Here is a 21089-nt window from a genome sequence, read left to right on the forward strand (position 1 = left end):
GTGCTGAATGCTGGTACTTGGCCTTACTGGAGTTCATTACTTGGTAGGTGATACAGGTAATTCACAACAAAATATACATATAAATAGCTATTTAAAATAGATGATAGATGGATGGATAAATAGGAAGATAATAGATGCAGTTAGGTCATCTAGATAGATAATGGATAAATATAATTAGGTCATATACATTGGGTGATCAATGCTGTGAAAAGAATAGTAATGTTTTAAGGTAGAAAAACTATGAAAAACAAAGAGTAATCTGATTTAAATTTAAATCAATTGACATCTTCCTGAGAAACTGATATTAAAACTGAGGTTAATTAAGCAATGAGTCAAGGAAAGGAGAGGGCACATTCCAGGCAGAGAGAGAAGTCTAGGCAGGGATCTGAGACAGGAGAGCACTTGACAAGAGAGAGCAGAGCAGATGGCCAGAAGGGCTAGAGTCCAGATGAGAGCAGGCACTGCTGGGTGGTGAGGCCTGTGAAGTAGTTAGATACCTGCAGGACCCAGGCTTCATGCATGGAACTTTGGATTTTTCCTAAGTGTGGTCAGAAGTCATTGAAAGGATTTAGTAGGTAGGAGCTCAACTCAGTGTTTTATGATGATCCTATCGGCTGTAGCAGGATAACGGACTGAAAGAGGGAATGATTGAAAGGGCATCGCTAAGTGAAAATTGAGTCCATAGAAGACAGAACTGCACTAGGCTAGTGACTGTGAAGATGAAGAAAGGGACAAATTTGTGATGATTGGGATAGTGACACTGATAAAACTTGCTGATGGATTTGCTGTAGGAAGTGAGAGCGAGAAAAGCTTTCAAGAAAGACTCCCAGTTTATAGAAATGAGGGACTGGGGATGGGGGTGGGGCGGGGGATATAAAAAAGACAAAATGTTACTGTCTGTCCAAGTCGACTGGGTTCTTAATGGCATTTATTAAATTCAAGCTATTGGTGATGTAATCAAACAGCTATCAATCAGGCAAATGGATATGTAATTTTTAGAGCTCAGAAGAAGTATTTGGCTTAGGATGCAAGTTACTTGACTTTTCTAAAAGCCATTTGACCTTTATAAATTTTAGTTTTCTTTTCTAAAATATATAAAAGTTGGAATTAATACCTTGGCAGAGTGCTATGAGGTGTGGGATGTGTGTTACGCAATGTCGTGCAAAATATGAGGGAATGTTGATCTTGATGGCAGCATTTTTAATAAATGGCTAATTTAATGAAGGAGAAGTTGCTAACAGCTGGGAAAATATTGGCTCTCTCCCCCAGAAAGTGTTTTGTTAATGTCTTCTCAGTATAGTTCTCCTCATTTCCCCGTATCTTCTCTTGTAGTCTCTACATGAGATGTATTTGCTCACACAATAGTATATTGACATCTTTATTTTTAGTGTAAATCTTTCTTTTCCCAACTCACAATTTAGTAGAAAGTATGTCCCTTTTTTTTTAATTTGGTTCATCAGGATGAGCAAGTTTGACAATCAGTCTGTAAACATAAGTGATGATTAAAGATCATCACTGTGATAAAGTAAGTCTTCAATATTTCTTTTGAGAAAATAGTGAGCCTGGTCATCAGATATCCACACATGGAAGATGTCTAATAGCCAAAATGGACTTGAAATTCAGCAAGAAAAGGTTGTAACTTACTCAGAATAACTATCTGTCAGGATGCTAAAAATCATTTCCTTTGAATTATTTTCTACATGTAATTATTCAGCCGTAGTAACCTTCATGGGAGAAAACAATTTTTGGTCATGTGGAATGCAGTGGGAGATACCATTCTTTTCCATTCTTAGACAAGGACAGAACCTAGATTTGGCAGGAAGCCTCAAACTCAGAGCCTAGGACAAACCAAGTAAAAATAATAGCAAAGACATTGATGTAAATCTCAGAGTGGGTCCTTGTTTGCTGGGGGCTATTGTTAATGTTTCCCAAAATGACAACAAATAGTGGCAATAGAGGATTTCTTCTAGGAGTGTGTGCTGACATTTGTACAAATATCTTCCAACATGAATTATGTTGGATACTCTGCTAAGTGCTTGATATATAACAACTCAAATTATCATAGAAGTCTTAAAATCATCACCATTGCCATCTACATAGGAGGAAAGAGAGCTTCAAGTAATGGTTGGCTAGAAGTCTCATCATTTTTTAAAATTTACTTTTTATATATTTATATTTAACTGATACATAAAAACAAACTTTGTACATATTTATGAAATGCCATACAATATTTTCATATAGACCATGTAATGTTTGAATTAGGGTAACCATATCTATCTCAGATTTTCATTTCTTTATAGAGAAAACATTGAAAAGCCTTTTCTGTAGCTTTTTGAAATACAGAATGAAATATTCAGTTGTCACTGAAGTCTCATGTTTTTAAGAAGAGACCAGCTGATCTTGTTTGAATACACAAAAGGAATCTGTTGCTCTGGACTTCATTGTGACCTCTTAAAACAATGGCCCTGGTGACATGAAACAGAAACCTCATTAAAGTTGAGCAAGTCACTCTGGCATTCTTGAGATGGGATAATCTCATCAAAGACGAAGAACTTTAAAGCATGAATTCTTAAGGAAAACAGATGTCTACATCTATCAGTAATGATTTTAAAATAAGCTATTTCAGCATACACTTATGAGTTCCCAACAACCTCAAGTTGGGAACTGAATTTATAAATAAATTTAATCATTTATTTCAAAAACAGAATGAGATACTTCAAGAAATCCATGTATAAGGAACATTGTGACCAACATATTTTAGCACCTATAAAATATGTTTATATACACATGCATATGAGATGGGAGGATGTCCATCAGAAATATTTTTAAAAATTTTTAAGTTAATAAAAATGGCTGATCCTAGGTCCCAAAATAACTAATCACTTAGTAAATATTCACAGAATACATAGCAGGTGTCAAACCCTGGTTTGTTCCCAGAGAATAAAGAGGTAGGACTTGATCCCAGTACATTTTAAAATTTACTTTTTATTTATTTATATTTAACTGATACATATAAGCATAAACTTTGTACATATTTGTGAAATACCATATGATATTTTGATATAGGCCATGTAATATTTATAGGGACCAGACCAGATTGATGAGCAGGCAGAAGTACCAGGTAAAGCTCATATCACAAGATCAGACCTAGATCATGGCCCAACACATGGAAATGGGGTCCATAACCAGATCCAGGAGTTAGGGAACTTAAACATAAGTGATATTTGACCTGAGTGGTGAATGGCAACCAGGAGCCTTCCTGGGTAAGGTGAAGGATGATATTGCAAAGAAGGCAGAGGCAGAAAGATAACATGAAATTGGGAAAGAAGCTCAGCATCATGAACACGGGATGAAAATTGAGTATGGGGTTTGCAGGAAATGAAAGAGGGTGGAATACGAAAGATATTGAGAAATATGGACTCTTCCAAAGGCCTTGAGGCCCTGAAGGGTTGAGCCTCTGCTCCTTGTAGAAGGATCTAGAAAACAGAGGGACTAGCAGAACTGCTACTGAAATGCAAGAGAGAAAAGATGAAGGACAAATCCAGGTAGGGATGGGTAGCTATGGCAAGTGCATGGCAAGTGGAATAACCAGGATTGACTGACTGAGGATATCAAACAAGCCCAGGGCCATGGGATGCTTAAGGCAGGTTTGAAGAGAGTGAAACAAACAAAGTACCACAAAACAAAATGCAGGTCTCCATGTGGGACAAACTCTGCAGATGACTGAAGGCAATTAAACTCCTTACTTCCCAGTGGACTGACTTCCCCAATAAAGTGGGATGCTTTCCAAACTGGAGAGGGTAGAAATTCTTAGGGGGAAGTTGATGCCCAGAAGAGGTGGGAAAAGAGTATGACCCTTCTATGACCCTAATCCTACAGACCAGGTGAATTCTATGTAAGCAGAAAGTGCAGACAAGGTGGGAAATGCAATCACAGAGAGAGGCAAGTATCTCCATTTCTCTTTCTCCCCCACTGACTCTTGTGCACTGAGCATAACAAAGCCATGTGGTTGTCCTGCCTCCTCCCTGCCAACTCTCCTGCTGCTGGGGCTCTATAATGCCAGGGAAGTGACTCTTTGAATTTTGAGACTCAGCTAATGGAAATGATGTTGTCTGACTCATTCTAATTCCAAGAGTAATCCTTATTTTCTCCTCCTTGCCTCCCTTGCCCTCTTTATCAATTTCTACAAATCCCAAATCATCCATTATTACATGGATTTATTCACATGCTTGTTACCCAATACTATACTCTGAGCAATGCCAATCATTCTGCCAATCCTTACTGCAAGTATTTCACCTACTCAACACCAGGAGGGCTCTGGGATGCCTGGAAGGCACAGTTACTGCCTTAGTGAAGCTTAGGGTCAAGTCAGGGGAGACGGACATCAGACAAACAATTATACAATTAATTGATAACATCCAATCTCAAATGTGCTTACAAAAAATCTTGTAAAAACGAAATAATGGGTCTGTTCTTCATTTCTCTAGAGCCTTGCATAATGCTTATATATCAAATGCTAAATAAATAAATAGAACTCAGTGAAGAAATGAGCAAGTGAATAAATAAATTAATGAAAATTCTGATTTTTCCAAAATGATGAAAGTTTATGACTTATGAAATTATAGAGCTATAAATCCCTATCAACCTTTAGCAACATATTCATAGATTTCAAGGAAAAGATTTAAAAGTCTATAGAAATAAAACTAATTCCTTAGAAAATACAGTGGGCTCACTAACAACAGGAACCTGGTTACCTAAGTGGAGAGAATGGGCTGGACTGATATATGCACCTGTCCATTCAAAAAATGTTTATTAAATATTTGTGCCTATTAAGTACTGGCAATTAATAGACAAGCTGCTTTATCTCATGGTACCTGACTTATGTTCTAGAGCAAGGACTTGGGGAGACACACAAAAGACAACCAAGGAAAAACTAGTGAGGTTCCTAATTGTGGTACTATAAAGTAAATAGTCACATCATAGAACCATGATTTAATTGAAGGGTATCCAGGAAGTAGGGCAGGCAACATTAGAGGGAAAGCCAGGGTGGACTTCTTGGAGGAAGTGACATTAGAATTATGCTCTGTGCATAGGGAACAGAAAGTAGAAAGATTCTGAGGTAGTAAAATACTAGTATGTTTTAGAAACAGCAAAAAGATCCACATGGCCAGAAAGCAGTAAAAGAAAGCGAAAGAGGTAGGAGAGGAAAATTCCATGGGAATTTTACTTGCTAGTAAGGAGGCTCAGTTTTTTAAGTGCATCAGGCAGTGATATGGCCCCCTTTAACTTCTTATTATAAAGATCACTAATAGTGATTATGCAAAAATGGGTTTGAGAGATTGGGGTGGAAAACCACAGGTAGGAAACCAATGAGATCCTTCAGCTGAATACAGAAGAGAGCCTTCTGGAAGTACACTGGCTTAGAACATGTTTTGTAAAAAGCAACTATCAGAGCTGCTGTGATCTACAGACAAGCTGGTAAGACTAGAAATTATGGGAAAGGAGGAAGCAAGGGGGATACCCAGGGTTTTGCTAAAGGAACAGGGTCTAATGGTTCCATTTACTGCAATAGAGGGGAGTGAAGGAGTGGGTCCTGAGGCTATTAGTAATCAGAGTTACATTTTTACTATACTAAATTTGAGACATTGATTATAGTTTCAAGTGGAGATATCAAGTAGGCAATTGCATATGTTAATTCTGGAGGTCATATGTACAGGATACAGATGTGAAGATGACTAGCATGCAGATGGTGTTTAAATTTAAGAAACGATAAATCCAGCTAGCCATGGGGTGTAGATGAAAAAAAAGAAAGAAAAAGAAGGCCTGAGACTAAGACCTGAGATAAAATAGGGATAGCAAGTGACAAGGAGAAAAAAAAAATATTTTTTTTTAATAAAAAATGGAAATACCTATTTGAACCAAATTCTAGGACAGATTGAGTGAGGTAAGAAAAGTCAAGTGTCTATTGGATTTGGCTGTGTGACAGTCAGTGGTATGTGCCTAGGGAACATAAAGTGGAAAGATCCTGAGGTAGTAAAATACTAGTATATTTTAGAAACACCAAGAAGATATTGAATGGAGTCAAATCTCTAAAGTATTCTGCATTGGTCAAGGTTCATTAAGAGAAACATAACCTATAGGATGCTCACATAAATTATGGGATTTATTGCAAAGAGTTGCTTAGGTAATACTAAGGCTGACTAAGCAAATGCAAATTCCACCACCGGGCAGGCCACCGGAAGGACAGGCTGGAAACTCTTCAGGAGTGGCAGATGCTGTCCACAGGTGGAATTTCTTGTTCCTCAGGGAAATTTCAATTCTGCTTCAGGAAACTTTCACCTGATTGAATCATGCCTACCCAGATTATCCAGAAACATCTTCTTTAAAGTCAAATGGTTATAGACATCAACCACATCACAGCAACGTTTACAAAGGTGTTTGGTTGAATAACTAAACTGTGACCTGGTCACGCTGACACATTCAACTGACACTCAAATGTCTAAAGATTGATTGGAATGAGTTCCAGCTTGTCTCATTGGAATGAGACAAGCAGGTGGAGAAAGCAACGAAAGCCAAGTTTTAAAGAGAAACCATTCTGAGCACAGGAGGTGAGGAGAGAAGGGGAGGTAGCTCTCAAGTTGGGTCCTAGGATTTTTATTACTATTGCTTTAATTGGTAGTGTATAGAGCAAGGTTTTATGTTTACATGAATAATCCAGGGAAAGAGAGATAAAATTATGCTGAAAAGGATGGATTGGACCCAGAAGATATGCCAAGGCTTGGTTTTAGACAGACACTCAGGTATGTGTTCTTCACCTGCTCTGCCAAGGATATGTGCTGGTGGTTGAAGATTACAAGGTGCCAGTATTGGGTGCACAGCAGAGCAGTCATGCTGAGTCTAATAAAACCCCAAAGTGGGTACATGACATTGCTGGTCATGTGTACCTGAAGGCAATTCATCCCCTTAGAGGACGTGCTAGATATAGAGTGGACATGGAGAGATGGAGAGTGGGACCCAACGTCAGGGTTCTCAGCCTGCTCCACAACTGGGCTCTAGCACATCTGTGAACCTCTACTACTAAAAATGTACATAGGGTCTTTAACTGAGTAGAAGCTCTTTTGTTGCCATCACCTTCTTACCGGAATCTATCACCAGAAAAAATCTAAATGTGCTGCTGGAAGATATCTTTCAATCCAAAAGTCTATGACTTTATTAGAACTGCTGTTCATCCTGTGTGAGCATACAGTGTGGGTGAACAATGGTATGAAAAATGAGGACAAATGGCCCCACGGGAGAAAGATAAAGAATGAGGACATGTTAGAGAGTAATAAGATTATTAGGACAAAGCAGATGGTTGGCAAAATAATATGAATGAGCTTTTTCTAGGCTGATTTTTTTCTTAAACACAAAAACATATGTATTTTAAAGAGAAAAGAAAACCGCTCAGGAGGAACAACTTATTATCGAAAGAACCTGGAGGGGCTGGGGTTGTATCTCAGTGGTAGAGTACTTGCCTAGCATGTGTGCATCATTGGTTCTGATCCTCAGCATCACATAAAAATAAATAAATAAAATATTGTCTCCATCTATAATTAAAAAAAAAATAGAATCTAAAATGCCAGAGGCTAGGGGAGGAGTGGGGAGTCCTTCCTAGGTTTAATGCTTTGTTGATGCTTCTGTTCTATATCATATTCTTCCTGAAAGTGCTTGTTCAAGATAAATACAATAATTTCACCAACAAATCTCTGTGAAGAACATTTACTTTTAGTAGACATACCTTATATCCATAGTTTACTGAAGAACTAACATTTGCTATTGTATGGGGGGGGGAGGTACTGGGAATTGTACCCATGGGTACTCTAACAAAAAGCTACTTTCCAAGTGTTTTTAATTTTGTATATTGAGACAGAGTCTTGCTAAGTTGCCAAGGCTGGCCTTGAACTTGTAATCCTGCAGCCTCAGTCACCGGAGCTGCAAGAATTACAGGCTTCTGTCAATGTCCCTGGATAACATTTGCTTTTTGAGCACTCATTGCCAGGTGAGTCAATTTAGTGTGTATAGGACAGAACCAGGGAAGTGAGTTTTTCTGGAGCATTTCGAATAATTCTGATGCTTGTGGCCAGGTGCTTCTTTTATGGAAAGTAGTACAAGTAGGTCACATATCTGGCACTTTTACAATCAAAATGAGGACCCTCCTCTGGGCAATTCATTCTTCTAAAGTGAACACCATTTCTATCCATGTTTAAAGCCTTCCTTATATGCAAGATGGAGTTCGACTTTTGACTTCAGTACAAACCAGCTCACGGACCCATAGATGAATACCACTAACTCCAGGAGAGAAGCATTCCATGAGTTACTCTAGGGTGAAATTATCTTCCTCTTCTGAACATGTGAAGGAGATCTCCTTCCCTACTCTTGATAACACACCAAACTTTTTCGGGGAAAGCAAGCTTACCTATTCCTTTGATTGCAAATGACAAATCTCAAGCACTCTTCACTTTGAACATTTTGTTCATCTTTTATCCTATGATTGACTCCAAGTTCCTTCAGCCTTACATAGAAGATTTTTTTCTACTTCTGGTTTGAAGTACACATTTTCAATTATGCAAATATAAGGTAATTAAAGTCTAGAAGTAACCTTAAAATTAAGTAATTGTCATTGTCAATGTAGACACACTGATTTTCTGTGGACAATGTCGCTCAAACACACAGCAGTGTTTAGTTGGTTTGCTGGTACTTACTATAGGAGCATCCGTAGACCTCCACCCTCATGCCAATCTTTCCATTTGGATTCCATTCCAGGGGCACGAAGCGAATGAAGCGGGCCCTCACTGAGTGCAATAGCTTGTGGTGCACTACGCTGTCAGCATTCATGTTTCCTGCAAACGTCTGCGGGGAGAAAGGAGATCCAGTGAGGTCCAAAATACCAGCAAACATCAACGGAAATCCAAGTTACACCACAGTTAGTCAGCATTTTATCACTGTGACCAGAAAAATTGATAAGAACAACTTGGAAGAAGAACATTTTATTTTAGCTCATGTTTCAGAGGTTTAGTCCATAGATACCCAAGTCCATTACTCTGGACACGAGATGAGGCCGAAGATCACGGTGGAAAGTTGTGGTGGAGGAAAGCTGTCAGCTCATGGCCACCCAGAAGCAGAGCTATGAGTGATTGGAGAGCAAGAGCTGCAGGGAAGGTGCACCTTGCCAGGGCAGACCCCAGTGACCCACTTCCTCCAGCCACGCCTGACCTGCCTACATTCATCACCCAATCAATCCATTAAAGTAGGTTATAGCTTCTGTAATCTACTGGTTTTATCTCTGAATATTTCTGCATTAATACAGAAGCACTGGGGGGATACCTCATATCCGTAACATAACATCTACCAATTCTTTCAGGAAAGAAATCCTCTACTTCTCTGATATACATCTGACTTGGGTAACAATGTTGCATCATGTGTTGTATTTTTTCAGAAACATCATACATTATTCTTTAAGAAATCCCTCCACCCAACTCTCATGTGCAGCCAGATTTTATGAATAAAGCAATCCTAGCAAGTTGTAAGACATAAAGCCTAAAATATTTATGAAGTTAATAAAATAATGAAATGCATACATTCCTAATGTTCATAATCACTATGACCTGGGAGACACCATGCAATTTCCTCTTGAAAGGAAAAGCTTTGAATTAAAGCAATTGTTACCATTATTTGATACCAATCACTTTGTTAAGCACTTTCCATTACCATTATCACCACTTTACAGATAAAAAATAACTGGAATCTACAAAGTGAAAGGGGGAAGGGAAAAAAAATCTTCAAATCACCCAACTGACTAGTAATTGGTCTGAGATTCAATTCCAAGGCTGTGCTTTTCCAAATCTCATGTGGTTTCTACAGTCCCTGCTCTTCAACTCTCCCATTGTTAATTGATACAGCAGGGAGACATCACAACTCAGATTTATGTGCAGTTTAACTTCACATTTCTTGGAGCAGTTTAAGTGAAAACACACAGCATAGTAACTACTTGATCCACTAACAGTGTGCCTCATAACCTTCATTTGATGAAGATTACTAGAATTTATTTTTTCTACAGATCAGATCCAAAGTTCTTACACCTCATCTATTTTTTTTTAAAACTGGGGTCAAATGTACATAATAAAAATTTACCATTTTAACTATTTGAAAGTGTGCATTCCAGTGCATTAGGCACATTCACATTATTGGGCAAACATGACCACTGACCATTCTCAGGATATTTTCATCATCTCAATCCTACCTCATCACTAGGACAGGATATTGACTGGCATACCAATGTGCTTGCTTTATTATAATCATCCTCTGTCTTCAGCCTCAAGGATTTATAGATAAAACCAGGTGTAGTGGTATATGCCTGTGGACCCAGCTACAAGGAAGGCTGAGGCAGAAAGACCTCAAGCTTGGGGCCAGTCTCCATAAGTAAGTGAGACACTAACTCAAAATAAATAACCAACTAAATAAAGGGCTGGGAATGTAGTTCAGTAGTAAAGCACCATTGGACTCAATTCCCAATTTGGACCAAAAAAAAAAAAAAAGAATTACAGATAAAATCTGCTTCTTCATGTACAATTAATATCAACCCCCAAGGAAAAAAAAAAAAAAGAAAAAGACTTTTATTTTTTTCTTTCTCAAATGCCGAAGTGAACACCCATTAACAGGATCTTGTGTATTTAATGGAACCCATTTTCAAAGACTCCATTCTTGACCTTGTATTTTTAAAGCACCTGTGACTTAGAGTATCTTGAACAATCTCTGACATTTCTACTACCCACAAAATGCCAACTTGCTCTGACACTAGGCAATTGATATAATTACCATTATGTATAAAAAGGTGGCTTAGAAAGAAGAAAGAAGCTTATTTCCTCTTATTCTACTACTCAAGCAGCACAATTGCTGTTTAAAAAGATAATGACTTAGGGGCTGGGGTTTTGGCTCAGCTGCAGAGCCCTCACCTAGCACATGCAAGGCACTGGGTTCCATCCTCAGCACCACATAAAAATAAATAAATAAAATAAAGTTATTGTGTCTGACTACAACTGAAAAAATATTTAATAAAAAAGAGAGAATGATTTATTGGAAAGAAATTCCTTGAGTTTCAAGTCCAACATTCATCCCACATGCTTGTCAAGGATTTGGTCATTTTATCTTATTCAAGAAAGAATGATTTTGTTAGGCAGGATTGATCTTCCACAGGTCCTGCTTCCAACTTTAGCAATGAACACATGCATGATGATGTCTTTCTTGCCTTACTCACCTAGAAAGAAATCTTCCCTGTAGAGTGTCATTTTAAATTTGTATATATTCAAACTCTTTGATATGTGTGGGTGAAGGAAGGGCGCTAGTTTCTGGTGATTTCTCATTGCTTCCAACAGAATGCAGGTAGTTTGAATTTCTCTACAACCTAATGGGAGAGTATCTCATTCAGCATTCTGGATTCTGATTGTATAACTTAAAAAGGTTGAGTTTTATGATGTAGGAATGCTTTATTTGAGTTTACCCCTTATATATGGTGTGCTCTAAGGAGAGTGAATCCTAGATTCTCAGTCAAAGGAGGTCGTGTTCTGGCATGACTATGTGACATTGGGCAAGCAACTTAATCTTTCTATGACTCACTATGTCACAGCCTTATGACTGCAGACTCATAGTCACAAAGTCTTCCTGTCTTCAAGTCATGTCATTTGCAGTGTCACAGTCTCAGAAACTCAACTCCAAGCAGACACAAAGTCATACAGTACTGAGACCTCAAAGTTTGCAATGCATTATCCCTAGACCTTCCTGGAGTGAGAGCTTAAAATCACCTCCAAAGCCTTTGATGCTTGGGAGCAGACTGAGTCTAAACAAAGCTACCACCAGTTCTGCACCAAATTCACTGGAATAAGACCAAAGTACAGAGATTCTGATTAAACTCTAGGAATTATTTTACTTTATTCTCATTATCGCTTCCATATATAAATTCAATCAATTCTGTACAACCAAATAATTGCCAAGACACCCTTTTCAAGGGTCTCCTCCAGTCCAGCCACTTGGTATGTTCTTTGCATTATTATTTCACCTCACTTATCATGGAGGAAGGTTTTTCACCAACCTTCCCACTAAAGAGGTGCCTCATCACTCATGTACTCTTAAATTTTCTGAATTTGTGATACATCTTACAATTATGTCGTGAGATGATATCATGTCCCCACCTCACCAGGGAGGCCTCGGGACTACAGAGGTTAAACGCATGAACACATTGCAAAATCAGGGCAGGTACTTTACATTTCCATTTCAGAACAATATTACCTACACTACTTCTCAGAAGTTTGTTCTGATTCCTTTTCCTCAGCTGTACCTCATTTATTATGCTAATTTGAGCACAGGCCTGCACAGTTGTAATGACATACATATGATTGCTACTATTATTAAATAAAATGCATATGGTACCTAACAAAGTAGTTCACTAGGAATGGTAGCCAGTCCTCACTCAGGTTAAGCAGTGCTCTGCCACTGAGCTACTTCCCCAACATCAGTGGTTCATTAATCTCATCACTATGCAGCAAGAGTGTAGGAGCTTATCTTTCTTATCCAACAGTTAAAGAACTTAAGGCTGAGGGAAATTAAGTTCCTTGTAATTGTCACACAGCATAAAATTTGTTCATTGAGGAGAACCTCAGTCTCCCATATTCCCTTTCAGAGAACTCTTCCACATTGGGTGTAAATATTGTAACAGACACAAGCACATAAAAGGGAACCACCGGGGACACTTATCCACAACTACGGAAGGATATATAATAAGCAAAAGGAGATTGGCAGCATCACCCTTACACTCTGTCCCCTTCAGATGTCATCCCTGGACATTAAAGTCCATTTTGGTCATGAATGGAAGAACCTGTGGAGATAACGAAGGTGCCGTGCCGATGCCTTTTCCCACATCTTGTTAGGCTGATGATGAAGTGGGCACACACTGTGAGGCCAAGATAGGCTTCATTCACACTGGACAGTGAAAGTTCTGCAATAGCAACCACTAGAGTCTCTCATTTGAATTCACCCACTGCACAGAATTCAGCCAACCCACCCTGATGACTTTGACTGGCAGCGAGATTACAAGCATCTAGGCGCCACCAGGCAGATGCTTATTAATTTGCCTAACTGCCGCCTATGCAAGAAGTAACAAGTACAATTACCAAATTCCTCATCAATGACCTTGACAGGGACTACTGGAAATTCTCAGGGAGACTATATTTCAAGTCTGGGTTTCTGCCAAACACACCTCGCTGCCTAAGGGTTCATTTTAAGAGAAGCAGCAGTTGGGGAGAGAAAAAAGATGAGCTTTGGGTGCTAATCCAAACAAACCTGCTGATCTCTGCTCTTCATCCTCAGCGAGGCAATTACCCTGTAATTCACGGGTGATATGGATTGCATCTTGTTTCAGACTGCAGTGTCTATCTCAGTGCATGGAACATAGTATTTCCATGTTAACATGGATTTTCTTTACCCAAACTGAATCCACTTAGTTGTTTCAAGATCAGTGAATTTACAGACCGTGTCTTAATATTGCCCATACTGTTATTAGAGACTTAATGAATGACTGAGAGCATATATGAACAGGTACATAACCAACTTTTCAGAATCTGTTTACTTATGAGCATATGCAAATGACATTGCACTTGGGAAGTTCTTACCAATACAAGCAAGTCTTATGTCAGAGGTTGGGGTTCAAAGCCAGGTTTCAGTAGAAAAGATTGTGAATATCTCTGTGTAAGAAGGTATCCCAAAATAGTAGCCTATTCATACCCTCAAGGCCCATGCCAGGCACTTGCGAATTATACTTAAATTTACTGAATGATGTTGAAAGAAATACTGGAAGCTCAGTGCTAATTATAAATGTATTTCCTTTTATTCAATGAGATACTTAATAACTCAAAGGGTAATTTACATGCAAACTATAGAGTTAAAACTAAAAATCGATAAACTCAGTCAGGCTTCAGTGTTTCAACTGATATTTAGGGGTATGTTCTGACAGGCTTTTTTTCTTTCTTTCTTTTTAATTTTATAGTTCTGAGACTTGAATCCAAGCCCTTGCTTGGCAAGTGCTTTATCACTGAGCTACATCCTTAGCCAGACAGGTACTTACAGAAAAAAACTGAGAAAGGTAAATATAGGACATTGACTATTATTAGTGGCTGAGAATGACTCTAAAATGTTGATTACATGAAGTTAAAGGAGAATTAAACTATTGTATTTTCTTTTTTTTCCCCTAATTCTTCCTTGTTTGTAACACAGCATCTATTACACGATCACAAGTATGTATGTAGTATATCTGCCTGCCATTTCATAGGAACTGTTATTTAATTGGGCTGAGAAACAACTCAGAACTTGATTGCTGTGTCAATGTCTTATTAGTTGTATCATAATGGTTGGCAAAGGAGGATGATTGATCCATAATGCTCCCACCCTGCCTCCTTTGCCTCCTTTGCCTGGCTATGGCCTCCAGAATAAGGCAAAGATTTTGGGCAGCAGTACAGTCAGTCTCAACTAACAATGGTTCAATTTATAATAGTTCAGATGAAGAGTTTTCAACTTTATAATAGCGGGAAACAATATGGATTTAGTTAGCAAAGTATTTCAAATTTTGACCTTTCCTGAGCCACTGATGTGCAATATGATCTTTTCTCAGGAGTCTGGGCAGTGTCAGTTAGCTTCATCTCCCAGTGTGGCACAAAGCTAAAACGAGAGACATCCTATAGGGCACTATCCTATAGGATGAAGTGTATTCAAAGCATTTTCAATTTGTGATGTTTTCAAACTGTACTGGCTTTATTGGGGATTTAACCCCCCTGTTAAATCAAGGAGCACCTGTACAAAAACACTCTGGTCCCACATGATCCTAATCTCCAGCTGAGTGGGGCATGCACTTCTGTCCCCTCAGGAGGAGCTGTGCTAAAGACAATCATGTGGTTAGGGGGCTGTTCCCTTGTCTTAGCAATCATGACCACCTCTGCTCCTATACCTCAGGTAGCTTAACTGTACCGGTAAAGACCTATTGTTTTAGTCAGCTTTTTTGCCGCTGTGACTAAAAGACCCAACCAGGACAATTGTAGTGGAGCTCACAGTTTCAGAGGTCTCAAGCCATAGAAGGCTGGCTCCATTCCTCAAGGCTCAAGGTGAGGCACAACACCATGATGGAAAAGTGTGGCAGAGGGAAGCAGATCACTTGATGACCCGGAAGCAGAGAGAGCGTTCCACTGGCCAGAAACAAAATATATACCCCCAAACCACGCCCTCAATACACAGCTTCCTCTAGCCTCACCCCACCTACCTTCAATCACCAAATAATCCCATCAGGTGATTAATCAACCAAATAACTGATTGATTTAGGGCTCTCATAATCCAGTCATTTCTCCTCTAAGCCTTCTTGCACTTTCTCACACATGAGCTTTTAGGAGACATCTCACATCCAACCATAACATCCATGTATTTCCTCCTCAGTCTTTAGTAGTGAAAATTCTTCCCATGGACCTTAGTGCTCCCTCAGTGCTGTCCCACAACCTTTATAACTCCTGAACTCTCATGAAGTAAGTGGCCACATTTTGCTTCTTGTTTTCTTGTTCGGATCTTAGCTGTCAGTCATCCTTCTGAAACCTGGTGTAGACCTTTCAGAAAATAATATCTGAAGTGATATCCTAAGATTAACCACTTTATTATTACTTTACCCATACAAAAGTTATCTTGATGCAAGTCTTATTAGATATAAGGTCTCCAAACACACTGCTGTACCCCATCCCTACTCACCCCAAACATTCCTTTTCATTGACAGTGATAGGCTGTTCTAGGACTAGCCAGAAGAAATTACATCACAATCTATAATGTTGTGGGTTATGGCTTCAATCAAGTGCCTTTCCCACTTCTAGGTACCAGTACCATTGGAATGATGAGCACCTGGCTCCAGACAGAGAAATCTGCCCATACAGGCAGCTCCCCATGGGCATGGAGCATTTCCATCTCTAAGCCCATTCCTCTCATCCAAGTAATTAACTTAATATCCTCATCATTCTCCAAGTTTGATGAACCAGTATGCTTCCCTGTAAAGTATTTGCATTTGCATTAGAACTTCTTCCTTCAATGACCTAAGTACAAGTAGGGTCCATTGAATGTCATGAGTCACAAACCAGGAAGGAACACTGACAAAGTTATTTTAAAGTAGAAGTTGAAGAGCCCTCAGCCACCAATGTCCTCTGCTTCCCTTCCTCCCTCCCTCCATTCTTCCTTTTCTTTCCTTCCCTTCCCTCCCCGCCCCCAATCTCTTTCTTTCTTTGCCAAGATTTGAACCCAGGATTGCTTTAACACAGAGCCACATCACCAACCTTTTTTTTTACTTTTTTTAATTTTGAGATAGGGTCTCAATAAGTTGTTTAGTGCCTCACTAAGCTGATGAGGCTAATTTTGAGCTTGTGATCTTCCTGCCTTAGCCTCTGGGATTATAGTCATGCACCACCATGCCAGGCTGTTTCTGTCTTTAAGAACCAATCACAATTTTTTTTTTTTTTTGGAAGGAAACTTCTGAATTAAGTGGCTCAAAATTCTTTCAAAATCAATATGAACTTTATGTATACAAGTAGTCTTACAGCTTCTGCTTGACAATTATTACAAGTATCTGGCTCACTTATTACTAGAAAATAAAGCAATCATTTCTACCAACCCAGAGCAAAATAGAAATGTGGTTTTATTGACCGCTAACTTGGATGATCTAAGTATACTAATTCTTGAAGACACTATGCATGTAACATAACTATTCATTAAGTAAATGAGTGCATATATATGACACCAAACTCTTCCGCTGCTGTTGTTGTATTTGTTCTGAAGTTCTGAAATGTGTGTGTGACTTCTGCTGTGTTAAGTATAAGAGGTAATAAAGTGACTGTTGACAACCATGTCACATGTTTATGTTTCCATCTCTGTGCCGAGAGCTATAACACCAGCATGTATGGCAGCTCCACCATATGGTGCGTGCCTGGGAAGACTGAAATACCCACTTAGCAAAATCCGACTTTTCACACTCCAGTAAAGCAAAGAGAAACAATACGTTTGCCCTTCTGAAAAAAATAAAAACGCTTTCTTCCCGATGAAGAAGGGAACTAACATATGAAAGTTGACAGGAGGTCTTGGCTTCTACTGCAGGACCTGGTTTGAGGACAGAGATTGCAGCAAGGGTTAGGCCCAGACATAGAAAGAGAATAACTATTGTGTCCGGGGTAAAGCCTTGGGGCAAAGGGAAAAATGGAAACCAAGTTGGAAAGGCTGCCAAGCTTGTCAGCTCATTTCTGTGCCAGTGAGCATTGCAGTGACTTCAGCAAGGGTTTTGTGCCAACTCTTCCTGTCCAACATTACGTATACCTTGTTTTGTTTTATTTACCTTCCTAAACTTATCACCACCTGACAAGCTGAAAACACATGCACGTGCACACACACACACACACACATTTATTTATCATGACTTCATGAAAGCAGATTCTCCTAGAATCACAAGTGGAAGAGAGATGGCCCAAAAGTATTTGCTGAATGAGTGAAGGAATATACTCAGCTTTTGTTTCTTTTGTTAATTGTCTTATTATAGAACCATTTCATGGTTTTTGTTGTTGGTTTTTCACAGAGCACCATGAGTGAACCGTGCTCCAGAGAAATGTGAACATGATATCATCATGGAAGAACTTTCTCATGGATTTTGATGAGGAAAACAAACGATAGCAATTTGAAGAACCTTTCTCAATGCTAGGTCGTTCTACTCTTAATTCCCAGATTAGAGAGCTTCAGAGAATCAAATAAAGTTTTAACGTTCAATGTTATATGTTGCATCTCCTGCTCTGTCAGAAACTGAGGGAGAATTCTCAAAACTAGTTCATGGGCAGGACTTGCTGGTCTGTGACTCTTCTCTGAGGGTGTGTTATGCCTGTGAGTGTCAGCCTGCTAACTTCAGAAGCTAACCACTCATTAGTCTGGTTCCTGTTTTGTTTTGTTTTTTACATTTAATTGGCCAGATAACAGGTTAAGCTGGGTGCTCTTTTTGTGAGGACCAAATCTTGACCAGGAGGTTGCTCTCACACTTCTTTCTCCCCAGAGTTTTTCAGACACGCTTCCTGACATCAGGGGGTATACCAATAAACTCTTCTTCTCTCATGTAGACAGTTATCTCCAAAGATAATTGAACTTCCTTGAATGAGAACCTTTGAGAAGAGAGCAGACTCTCACTGGAAAGAGCAGCATGAACGCACCAACTGTGTATCTTTTTTTCCCTTCTTCTCCCTCATTTATATTGCTGAGGTTCAGATTGCAAATTAGCACTCTGCAGAGAAGACTGAAGTTCAGTGGCAGCCTTCAGCAAAACCATGTAAGAAGCCAAGTTTTTCATGATTTCCTTTACTTTGTTTCTTTCTTCGATTTTGACTTTTAGCTGACTTTTCCTTTTTCTGTGGTTTGTTTGTGTACATATTAAATTGTAAGTAGTTCAAGCAATGGCCTTCCCTTAGGTGAATCAGCATTTAGGCTTGTAAATGCTTTGAAATGCAGTGGAAGAAAGGAGAAAGGAAGAAAGGGAGGGAAAATGGTTTTGCATGTCAAAGAAATTAAATTGGCTGATAAATTGTGACAGAGTCAAACCCTGAGGTCTGAGCCTGAATGAATAAAAACCTAAGTAAATATCTGGCATATGGTTCACCTCCCACCATCACCACTATTGCCTCCTTCTGGATTACAGAAGTAACATCCACATGATCTTTCCACCTATGATATTACTCTCATCTGGTCAATCCAACCAAAGGGTTCACTGCCTTCTAGAACAGGTACAAATGTTGTAGTATGCCCTATCCAGTCTTGTGCATTCCAAACCATTTCTTGCTTCTCTCCTTAACTATAGCCTCCTGCTGTCATATCAAACAGCTAGAAGTTCTCTCAAACACACAGGTGAATTCATTCCTTATTCATCTTTTCTACTGTGCTCTTTACCAACCTCTTCGTTTAAGCTGGTGACACTGTCCTTGTTTATTCCTATTATCCTCTGTCATAGCTACACGTCAGCAAAAGTCTGGAATGCATGTCCTTACCATGGTCTGCTCTAGACAGCAAGCACCTTGAGGACTTCTGCCTTCATTCATTCTGTATCCCTAGAACCTGTTCAAGCAAAAGCAAACAGAAGGTAGAAAATGCATGCTTGGGTCTTGGGGGTGTTCTCAGTGGTACAGTGCTTGGCTAATGTGGATTCAATCCCCAGAACTACAAAAGAAAATAATTAAATAAAAAGGCATGCTTTTTTCTAAGAACTTAGTGGAACTGTATCCAAACCACAGCATCCACATACAAAAAAGAGTGATATTACTTGTCACTGAAAGAAATTTCTAGCTTTCTGTTATTAAGCATAGGAAATTTAAAACGTTGGTCTAATCCAGATAACTATTATCATGGAGCTAGTTCCTCTAAATTAAAGGTATGTGTGAAGTTGTATGCAAGTATTTTTCCAATGCCTCTATAAAAGCACTGACATTTTTCTTTTTCGTTTTACTCACTATCCCAAGATTCCCCTTGAGAAGTGTCACTGCATGATTCAATATGAAGCCAATGGACCTTGAAGAGAGATACTCCTGAAAATCACCTACAACCATTATTTTATATATAGCCTGAGGCTTTTCATATAGTCTTTTGGAATCTCAGTTACTTCATCTATTGAATGGAGACAAAAATGCTATATAATATGAGTTATACATATTAAATAACTCATGGTTGATTCATTTGTGGAGTCATGTAGCATAGTAATAATCATCCCAAAATATGACTTGGATAAAGGTGTTATTGATGGATTGTTTGTATTCCCCCAATGTTTGTATATTAAGAAGCTAATACCAAATGCCATGGTATCAGGAGGTAGGCTTTGAGAAATTATTACTTCATGAAGGTGTATCCCCATGATGATGAGTCTTGTGTCATTATAAGAAGGGTGCTATCTCTCTCTCTCTCTTTCTCTCTCCCTCCCTTTTTCCCTCCCTCCCTCCCTCCTTCCATCCTCTACCATATGAGAATAAAATGAGAAGATACGTATCTACAAATAACAAGCAGGTCATCATCAGATAATGGATCTCAGCACATTGATCTTGGACTTTCTAGTCCTTAAAACTTGAGAAAAGGATTTCTGTTGTTTTGGCCATTCATTCTACATTATTTTCTTATAGAAACCTAAACGGATTAAGACAAAAGTTCTTTACAATTGCTAACCTGTGACAAATAACCATGTAATCTAAAAAAAGCTTGCTGTAAATTCAGTGTCAAAGAACTCCTCTGGCAGTTCTTATCAGCAGAGTATCACTCAAATTTCCTTACTCACAAAAATTCCTGGGAACCTTCATGATCACAACATAGGGACATCCTAAAGTATGAGGTTGAGACTCCAGAAGATGATAGAAGATGCTATCTCGTGGTCAAGAGCCCAAGCTACACTCTCTGTACCTGACTAAAAGCCTGCCCTATTCATGCAGACTGGTAGTAGAGTTAAAGACTAAAAGGCCTGGGGCAGTCAGGGAACCTGGATTCTAACTCCAAACATATATGATGCAGTTATTACTGTTGTTGTTACTGTTGCTCTTGACAGGTTAATAGAAACATTTAATGTATTTATACAAAGACCTACAGTGAGTTTACTAAGTTAAGAAATGTAGTGAAGTTTTGTTCCATTTCCATATTTTTCTAGAGCATTGAGAGCCAGCTATTTGTTAGGTAAGGTATATAATTGAAAACAAGACTCTGACGCTATAAAGTTGAAAGCTATTCTTAAATCAACAACTTATTTAGAAAGAAAAATTAAAACAAATTGCTTGCTGTAGCCTGAATTTTATTCGTTATTTTAAACAAATTTACTGAAGCATTTCTTATCAACAACAAAACAACCCCCCCCAGAAAAAAAGGATCCCCTAGAACTGAGAATTGATTAGCCTTCTCCAATAGCTTGCAACAGTGCTTCCACTGCTGACATTAATCATGCTTCCAGCTGCTCCCCTGCAGGAAAACCAGGGAGGTCAGCATGGAATGCA

The 21089-nt window shown here is 38.9% G+C and overlaps 1 protein-coding gene across 1 annotated transcript in view; it reads right to left on the reverse strand.

The window, feature by feature from the left end:
• Positions 1 to 21089, reverse strand: part of Cntnap5 (contactin associated protein family member 5) — an 824707-nt gene that overhangs the window by 458303 nt on the left and 345315 nt on the right. Inside the window, exon 4 of the mRNA XM_046463789.2 lies at positions 8742 to 8889. Coding sequence (XP_046319745.1) covers positions 8742 to 8889 — 148 coding nt within the window. The remainder of the gene's footprint in view (positions 1 to 8741; positions 8890 to 21089) is intronic.

This window comes from Marmota monax, unplaced genomic scaffold (genome assembly GCF_021218885.2).
Source record: "Marmota monax isolate L192 unplaced genomic scaffold, Marmota_monax_Labrador192_F-V1.1 WCK01_AAM20220418_F8-fsc00034, whole genome shotgun sequence".
Classification (NCBI taxonomy): domain Eukaryota; kingdom Metazoa; phylum Chordata; class Mammalia; order Rodentia; family Sciuridae; genus Marmota; species Marmota monax.